Source organism: Acanthisitta chloris, unplaced genomic scaffold, assembly GCF_000695815.1.
Source record: "Acanthisitta chloris isolate BGI_N310 unplaced genomic scaffold, ASM69581v1 scaffold6762, whole genome shotgun sequence".
NCBI classification, from domain to species: domain Eukaryota; kingdom Metazoa; phylum Chordata; class Aves; order Passeriformes; family Acanthisittidae; genus Acanthisitta; species Acanthisitta chloris.
The window spans coordinates 148932-158793 of NW_008661030.1; the positions used below are offsets into that span (position 1 = coordinate 148932).

At 48.7% G+C, this 9862-nt stretch overlaps 1 protein-coding gene across 1 annotated transcript in view; it reads left to right on the plus strand.

Annotated features, from left to right (window-relative positions):
* The window catches only part of LOC103797833 (exocyst complex component 6B), a gene marked incomplete at its 5' end in the record, with an annotated part of 135509 nt that extends 126749 nt beyond the window's left edge, over positions 1–8760 (plus strand). The window contains 2 exons of the mRNA XM_009070067.1: positions 2457–2569; positions 8634–8760. Coding sequence (XP_009068315.1) covers positions 2457–2569; positions 8634–8760 — 240 coding nt within the window. The remainder of the gene's footprint in view (positions 1–2456; positions 2570–8633) is intronic.
* Between the last annotated feature and the right edge of the window lie 1102 nt (positions 8761–9862).

Consider the following 9862-nt stretch of genomic DNA (forward strand, 5'->3'; position numbering starts at 1 on the left):
TCACATATTCAGGTGCTGTTGACCAGCACTCTCACTGGAGTTTATCTCAGATGTCCCTATTGCACTCTTGGAGTGATGCTGCAGCTACCTTAATGACATGATGAATGTGGCTAAATTCATAGAATCCCAGAATGGTTTGGGTTGGAAAGGATCTTAAGGATCATCTAGTTCCAACCCCTGCCTTGGGCAGGGATACATTCCACCAGACCAGGTTGCTCCAAGCTCCATCACATCTGGCCTGGAACACTTTCAGGGATGGGGCATCCACAGCTTCTATGGGCAATCTGTGCCAGTGCCTCATCACCCTCACAGTAAATCCTGTCTAAATCAACCCAATTTCAGCTTAAAACTATTCCCCCTGGCATGTCACTCCAGGCCCTTGTCCAGCGTCCCTCACCAGCTCTCTTGGAGCCCCTTTTGGTGCTGGAAGGGGCTCTAAGGTCTCCTTGGAGCCTTCTCTTCTCCAGGCTGAACACACCCAGCTCTCCCAGTCTGTCTCCATAGCAGAGGTGCTCCAGTCCTTGGAGCATCTCCTACACAGTTCCCCAGGCTCCTGCTGTATCCCTGTTTATACCAACTCCCAACATTTCAATTTCATCCTCTTCTAACCCCTTTCTAATCCTCTCCTTTATATTTCACTGCTCCTTTCATCCCTTTCTCCTGGTTCTTATTTCCACCCGCCATGAATGGCTACCTGGCCCCTCAGTGCCCTGGTCACGCACTTTCTATGGCAATAACTCGTTCTGCTTTGTTCAGGCTTTGCCTGAGGCACGTTCAGCCTCTCAGGGCCACCAGCAAGAGGCCTTTGGTGCGTTGTGGGGGTTCCCATTTAGCCTGTACAACCATGCAACTTCTCCCAGCAGCCGACAAACCCCGATGGAAGTGTTTTGGCCCTGCTGCTCCGCCTGAAAAGAGCCTGTGAAATCATATTTAAGGTTGTCTCTTGAAGGTGCCCATTGGAAAAAAACCCTCCTGCCAATGACGTTCAGCTCGGGTTTGTAGTTAACACAATGGACCCTCCGTACAAAGCCGCTCGGGACCGCGGGCTGGAAAAGCCCTCCTAGGTCCCGGCTAATCCGTCCCCCCCGCCAGCCCGGGGGATTGTTCCCGACAGCTTGTTTTCCTTGCCCTGACCTACATAGTCAAAGAGAATCTTGTTGCACATTTTTGTTTTGTATCTTGAGGTCTCAGAGGAGCTAAATCCCCTTCTTGGCGGGGCAGGATGTGTTGTTAAACAGAGCTGGAGCCTCCAGGAAAACCATGGAGACGCAAGGACAATGAGGCCTCTATGGTCCTGGCTTGGCCGCAGGATGGTCCTGCTTCTCCCAGTCTCAGTGGCGGGGCCGCGGCGCGATGCCGCGCTTGGCAGCCTCTCCGGCAATAGAGTGGTCACAGCAGCTCTCCAAGGCAGAATGTTTGGAGGGGGGGAGGAATGCAGAAGCTCTTAATTAACCTGTTGGAGATTATGAAGGTGAAGGCTGCGTCCAGTTCATCCTTGGCTGTGCTCTCGTGGGTGGGTGGAGAGGTCAGTCCTCTCCAAGACCTCATATGGGAAAGGTGTGGGAGCTCCTGTAGGGGTTTTAAGGACAATAAGGGTGGGAGTATTATGGGAATAAGGTGTTTAGGAAACCTGGGCTGTAGTTTGCTCATCCCTCACCTAACTCATCTGGGATCAGTGAGGCACTGGCAGGATCATTTGTGGAGATGTAGGGCTTCAAGTGGGAATTTTGAGGCTGCGGAGTAGGGACTGTTGTGGACAGCTGAATTAACCCAATTTTGCTTCCCCTGCTGCTGTGGGCTGGTGGTTTCTGTTACAAGTGCCTGGAAAGCACCTGGGACTCCCAGTCTTTAGTAGTTGAGTTCACCCAGAATAAACCCCTGGAGCTTCTGAACAGGTCCCACACCTCCCCGGGGAGCTCTTGGCATTAGAGACACATACAAAGCACTTGGAAGGTGCTGAGGTGGAGCAAAAGTGATGAGAAATCCTTGGGGAATGGTGCAAATGATAGTAGAGAACAGAAGACCTCTGTGGTGACGTAGAGCCCCCAAAAGTGTCCTCTTGGCAGAGCTGAGAGCATCAGAGCACTGACGTTCTCCTCCACCCACCTCCTCAGGGTGTCCCAGACCTCATATCTTCTGTACCACTAGCTCACCCCAAAAATAGAGGTAACAGAGCAGGAGTTATGATAACAGCGTGTATTTATAGCTAAATGAATACAGCCATGCACAAATTGGTGTTAAATATCAATAATCTGTTAAATATTCATAATTCACTAACGAAATATGAACAAGTCATTGATTAAATGTTAGCAGAATTATATTAAACAAACTAATAAAGACTTCAAACTGGTTTTGGTGGTTAACTCCACCTGCCCAGGACCTTTGCCAGCTCAAGATAAACCACCTGCTCCCTTTTCCAGCTTGTTTTAATCCTTCTGTTTGGTTTTTCTTTCCAGCTCTTGGATCTGTTCATCCAGTGGGATTGGTCAACGTATTTGGCTGACTATGGGCAACCCACATGCAAGTATCTTCGTGTGAACCCCACAACAGCCCTCGTCCTGCTGGAAAAGTGAGTGTGGCTCTGGGATCCTGGGATAGTTTTCACCCCCAACTTGCTTTAGCAGCTCATTCCATCCTGTGTGGTGCTGGGACAGAGCAGCCTGGGGAAAAGGAGGCTCCTTGTGATCCAAGGAGCAAAGATTTCATCCCTGTGTGGACAGTGGGAGCTCAAGTGGGAAATCCTGTTTTATCCCACTGAGCTGAATCCCAGATAATCACAATTCAACAACTTGGCTGAGAGTCTGTCTTTGCTTTCCTCTTATGCAAAGTTTTCCTTGTCCTACAACAAAATTCCACTGTTAAGTTGCATCTCAAGCCCCAAAAATCACTTAAAACTTGCTGGTCTGCAGGCACAAGCAGCTACTCCAAGTTTTCTGGTGTTTAAGAGGCATTTGGATAATGCCTTGAACAACATGCTTCAGCTTTTGGTCAGCCCTGAAGTGGCTGGGCAGTTGGACCAGATGATCCTTGTAGGTTCCTTCCAGCTGAAAATATGCTATTCTAGTCCATTCTATTTCTTTCTATTTCCTTATTTCCATGTCTATTCCTGTATTTCTCTTTCTATCTCTGTTTCTGTCTCTATCTCTATCTCTGTCTCTATCCTATCTCACTTCTGTTGGATCCACGGGGAGGATCAAGTGCCACAATCCCAGCTGTGGGAGAGGGACGGTGTCTGTAGGTGACTGAGCTCCAGTGCTTGCCCTTAGCAAGGACATGCTCTTTGCTGAGGCTGAATCTGAGGCTCTTTGAAGCCTGTAGTTCATATGCTTTGCACAGCTTCAGCCCAAAGCCTGGAGCAGTGCCGAGGAGCAGCGCCCGGATGCGCTGGACGAGCGCCGCGTGGCCTCTGTGGAGCTCTGGGATCCCTCCTGGAGCACAGTGAGGAGGTTGTGGCAGTCTGACAAGCCAGCAGCAAGGAGGCAAAGCCCATGAGTTTACTGCAGACCCAAAAAAAATGGGATTTGCTTTGCTTGTAACCCCTCTGGCACATGGGAGGGAAGTGCCACCACTCACCCATCCTGCCTGCGGTAGGTCTCCCAGATGATCCTTTCCCTGGTAGACTTCCAAGCTGTCTTTGGATCAGCCCTACTCCTGCCCCTTTGCTACCGTCAGACCTCCCAGCTGGTCTTCCAGCTGATGGGGGAGAGAAGTAACCTGCCAAAAATGGTAATTAATAATTATTCAAGCAGCTCATGCCATGGGCATTCTGCTGGTAGGTCTTGCTTGGAGAAGTGGGCAGGATAGGGTCATCAGAGAGTTCTAGAATGTTTGGGTTGGACAGGATCTTAAAAACCATCTAGTCTCAACCTCCTGCCTTCTGCTTCCACCTTCCACTAGCCCAGGTTGCTCCAAGCCCCATCCAACTTGGCCTGGAACAATTCCAGGGATGCAGTTAGGTTTGGTTAGGTTTAGCCTGAAATCAGACCATGAGGAGGAGTTCAAGTTAGTTTTGGAGTACCTCTTCTTCTCCATTACTTGCAGAGGAGATGACTAGTTTAGAGTTGGGGCCACACTTCATAAGAACATTCAAGGTCAGGTTGGATGGGGCTTGGAGCAACCTGATCTAGTTGAAGATGTGCCTACCCAAAGCAGGAGGTTGGACTAGATGACCTTTAACGGTCCCTTCCAACCTGAATTATTCTATGAATCCATGATTCTAAGTGACTTTGGTGTGTTTCTGAGCTTTGGAGTTGCATTTGTATTATTGTGGTACATGTAACCTCACCACCTCCTCTCCTGCAGAGGAGAAGAGCTAATTTCACAGCATACTTGACATCCAGATGTTACCAGTATGGTACACAAGGACTAAACTCAGGTGGTTGCTACATGTAAAGCACTTTTGGACCTTAGGGATTGTTTTTCTATAGGCATTTTATGTGTTGTGTAATACACTGTGTTATTTAGGGACATGGTTTAGTGGTGGCCTTGGCAGTGCTGGGTTGGATGGTTGGACTCAATGGTCTTGGGAGTCTTTTCCAACCTTAATGATTCCATAATTCTATGATACTGTGATTCACAATGTATTCGCAACCCAAGATCCACCGTGTAAAAGTGTGAGGTGTGTTCAGAGCTACCAGTAAAGTGGTAAAACGAAGAGCCATCAGAAACCTGAGTGCTTGGACATGAGGCAGCTGGAAGAGCCAGGGAGCTGGGAAGGCAGTGGGAGCAAGCAGCATCCCTGCTTGGTGGTGATACTAAAACGCCACCAAACCCCAGCTTGGCTTGCCAGCCTTCTCCTCCAAAAGGATCTCATTTCATAGCATCATGGAATGGTTTGGGTTGGAAGGGACCTTAAAGACAATCTAGTTCCAACCCCCTGCCATGGGCAGGGACACCCTCCACTAGACCAGGCTGCTGAAAGCCCTAGCCAACCTGGAACACTTCCAGGGATGGAGCAGCCACAGCTCCTCTAGGCAACCTGTGCCAGTGCCTCACCACCCTCAGAGCCAAGAATTTCTTCCTAATATCCAAACCCATCAGTTTAAGGCCATTCCCCATTGTCCTATCACTCCATGCCCTCATGAAAAGGAATTTGAAGGACACTTCGCTTAACCAGTTTGCTTTTTGGAGGAACTCCTGATGGAGTCACCAGGTTAGCACTTGCATGTCCTGCATCCTTCTGACATGGCATCATCTGCACACGGTGGGCTCTGCCCTCTCCCCACTTTAGACCTTTTGGGGGGGTCTGTGTGCCTCATCCACCAACTCCAGCTGCCCTGAGGCTCCTCACTGATGTTGGCCATAGCTCCAGGCATGTCCTCTCCCTTTGGTGTTCCCAGCCCACCGCCCCAGTGACGTGAAATTCCAATCTCCGAGTTCCTTTTGTAACCTGTTTTCATCATTATCTCTTTTCCTAATCACACCTCTCTCCTAGGATATCCCGAGTGTAAGTATGCTGCTTACTTGGGCTTTTACCCTCACCTTGCTATGACTTGATTGTCTGATTTAAATGGAGCACTAAATGGTCTAAATGCCTTTGAAACGAGGCCCTGCAGGAACTTTATCCTCTCAAGTGCACTAATTAGAGCTAAAAGAGGAGCTTTTACTCCCTTGCTTTTTTCCCCTTATAGATTAATTTAAACAAAGCTTGGCTCTACTCAAGGTGGTGTTTGTTGACAGGGGTGGGGACAGCGCTGAGCTCTCACTTTCCCTTCCTTTTACTCCTAATCCTTATGCTGACGCACAGGGACCACATTGCAAACTCAGTCTCGGTTGTCACAAGGCTCTGCTCAGAGAATCTGCCTAGTCCCTGGCACAGCACAACCCACATTCTGCAGGATTTGGGGTCCTGTTGGCCGCTTAATTCATTAATAATACTTAATAGCTTAGTGCATCCACCATGATGTCTGGAGATACCATGAGCTCTCAGGCCTCCCAGACTTTAACAGATCCATCTATATGGGTTTGTTATGGGATCAGTGCTTCAGTTGCAATTCCTTTTCATGCTGATCCAGTAGTTTTATCCATTCAGCCCCTTTCTAAGCATTCAAACACACACAAAGCTTTCCTTGCATACAACATGTGTTGCTTCGAAAGCATTTCTTGGACCTGAACAGGTCCCACAGGATCAGAGATGACTCCAAAGATGCTCAGGATGGGAGAGCTCTTAGGGCAGAGAATGTGCTACTCTAAATTACCTGTGTGTCACCTGGAGATACTGCTTTAAATTCTCTGTGTATCACCTGGGGACACCTGGGTGCTCTGCTCTAAATTCCCTGTGTGTCACCTGGAGATACTGCTCTAAATTCCCTGTGTGTCACCTGGGGATACCTGGATGCTCTGCTCTAAATTCCTGCGGGGACACCTGCAGCCGACAGGGAGAGTGATGGCCACAGCATTGGGAGGAGGTTTCTGAAGGAACAAGATGATGTTCAGTGCCTCTGATGTCCCCGTGGAGCCTGGGAGAGCTCTCAGCCCTCTTGGTGAAGTGCTGTGAGACCCTCTGGAGCCTTACAGCACTGCCGGAGGTCTCCCGTGGGAGGGTGATTGTCTCCAAAATTCATGCTACTAGGACACATCTAACCTGGGTGATTCCCATCAGTGTGATCCCTCCCTGGTTCCTGCAGCACAGCAGCTGGAAACCTGCTCTGGCAAAAAAATATGGAAAGCAAAAAGTAATCCTTATTTTGCTGAATTAACATGCTCCAAGCTATCCTGTTACTGTTGGGATGTAATCCCATGTCTTTGGGCACTTAGAACTTCAGCAAATTAGCCTTTGGGATAAAGTTGTTATCCATATTTTCAGTTCCAAGCTGGATGTTTTTGGGAACATTTCAGATTCCCTTTGGCTCTTTTGAGGAAGATTTGAAGCATGAAAAACCTTAGCTGTTTCTTGTGCAATCAGTTAAATCAGTTATGAGTGGTTTGATTTGTGCTCAGTTAACTCAAACCCCTCAGGGTTGATCAACTTCCAGCTTCCCAGGGACTATCAGTGCTGTGTCTCTGTCACTCCAATGCTTCATTTAGGTCCTCAAAGCAACGATCACAATATTGTGTGATGCATCCAAGTCCCTCAGCCTCTGCCAGAGCTGATTTACCCACAAAATCATGTACAAACTGTGCTATTGAAGAAAAGCTGAGACCCAGCAGGTTGGTGGTGGGAGGCTGGTACCTTCAGGAGCTGCTGAAGGGTGGTCCTGGTGGGATGGTTTCCCTTCCCAGCACTCTTGGAGTGTGCACCAAGACCTGCCCCCTCCAAAATATGCCTCTGTGAATGCAAGTGTGCATGAACCCTCAGCTCTGTGTGGTGGAGAGAGATGGAGCTACACTGGCTTGGCCTTCAGGTCCCATCCCGCCACCTGCTCTGCTTGGCTCTGGATTTTTGGAGACCTCATGGAGACCAGTGTGCTGCTCTCAAAAAGCTGAATTCCTTCCTCTAATATAAATTAGATCATATTATAATTAATATGAATGATATATATTTGTATAATATATATTATATACATTGGGCAACCTGATCTGGAGGCAGGGAATGAGATGGACTTTAAGGTCTCTTCCAACTCATACCATTCCAGGATTCCATATAATATCTGAAGGCCACAACTCCAGATGTTTCCAGCTGCCACAAGAGCTGCATCTCCTGGCTGCATGCAATGCATCCTTTCAAATAATTAGCCTTAATGCTGTGAAATTATTGCTGATTTCTGAATTTCCTCCTGTATTTCATCACTGTCATCCACACTTCAGGGAGTGACATGGGGATGTGGAAACATCTGTTTGGAAGGAGAAGCTTTAGGGTTTTGTGCATTTTGGTGTTAGACATAGATCCAGTGGTGACATTGATTGGGATTTGTGGGGTTTAGAGCAAAAAATACCAACTGTAAAGCCTGAAGAATGCCTCAAAATGTGATGAAAATTAGTCTAGAGCTTTTAGATTCAGTCACCTCCTCTCTGAACACTTGAACTTCACATGTGACTCCTTCATGGGGTTGGGTGTGATGTTAGGCCATGATTGTGAGGCCTCAACTGGAGTATTGTGTCCAGGTCTGGGCTCCTCAGGGCACGAGGGACATGGAGCTCCTTGAGCAAGTCCAGAGTGCTGTGTCCAGTTCTGGGCTCCTCAGAACAAGAGGGACATGGAGCTACTTGAGCAGGTCCAGTGGAGGGCAATAGAGATAATGAAGGGTCTGGAGCATCTCTCTCATGAAGAAAGGCTGAGGGAGTTGGGCCTCAGTTCAGTCTTGAGAAGAGATGACTGAGAGGGACCTCATGAATGTATGCAAGTATCTAAAGGGGGTGCCAAGAGGATGGATCAGGCTCTGCTCAGTGGTGCAAACCAATGAAACAAGAGGTAATGAGCAGAAACTGATGCACAGGAAGTTCCACCTGGACATGAGGATGAACTTCACTGTGCAGGTGACCAAGCACTGGAGCAGATGGCCCAGAGAGGTTGTGGATTCTCCCTCACCGGAGAAACTCCATAACCATCTGGATGCAATCCTGTGCCATGTGCTCTAGGATGACTCTGCTTGAGCAGGGAGGTGGGACCAGATGACCCACTGTGGTCCCTTCCAACCTGACCCATTCTGTGACTTTCTGATCCCTGAGCCATAACCTGTTTTTGCTCTGCACAGGATGAGAGACACGAGCCGAAAGAACAATGTGTTTGCCCAATTCCGGAAGAACGAGCGGGACAAGCAGAAGCTGATTGACACCGTGGCCAAGCAGCTCCGCAGCCTCATCAACAGCCACCACTCATGAGGAACCTGGGGACCTCCCGTCCCTGCGCCACAGCCTCCCCACGCGCCTGGACTTGGGATTCTTCTTCAGAGAGAATATATGTATTTTTTTATTCACCTGTATAGTATTGATGAAGCCTCCCCTGATGCCAAAATGTTCCTTGTTCAGCGATCCCAGGGAAGAGAGGCGACACTGGAGGTGGTGGCAGGAGGCTCCTGGTGTAAACTCCTATTTTCAGGGGTTTGGAAAGCCACAGGGAATCCTAAAAAGCCTGAGAGAAGTTCACAGCCAGACTTGGGGGTTTTTTTTTGTTGTATAAGCCAAATTGAAAGAATCTTTCTGCCTTCCTTTTGTTAACTTATTCGCTTGCAGAACAAATGGGAACAAAACATAGAGGGAGGAGCTGTGGTTTCAGGTTCTTCTTGTGGGCTCTGGTCAAAGGAAAGAGAGTCACCCATTAGTGTCTTGCCAGCTTATGTTTTGAGTTTAGGTAGGGCAAGAGGCAAAGTGATTTCCCAGTTTTTTATCCTCTTTTTCCCCCTCTGAGGGCTGAGTTCCACCTTAGGCTGCAGATCCCTGAAGCTGTGACCTTTTCCCATGTGTCTGTAACCCATGTGGTTACCCCCTGAACTCCACCTGTGGGACCTGCTGGGGTCTGTTGGGCTACCACTGAGTGGAGAAGGGCTTCATTGCCTCAGTAATTAGATTTGGAAAGAGAGGGAGAAGAGCTTCATTGCCTCAGTAATTAGATTTGGAAAGAGAGAGCCAGAGGATCATCTGACAGGGTGTCCTGTAGAGCTGGACCAGGGATGCTGCTGATTGTATCCATTGTTGGGTAGCTGGAGAGGAGGGATGCCCGGCAGAGATGGTGGGAAAGTGGATTGGGTGCCCAGAGCACTCCATGCAGTGTATTTCCCTCTCTTTTCCGTGCTGGTGTCCCATCTTCTCTCTCCTCCTGTCATGTTCCGTGGGGTAAAGTCCCTCTGCTTCCCTTGGCCACCATGGCTTGCACCATGCCAGGAACAGCCCTGAACACTGGGAAGCTTCTAGAGCTCTGTGACATGAAGTCAATGAGAGATTCCCCATGGAGCAGCATTGTTTTGCTCCCCTCCAGCTCCAAAGT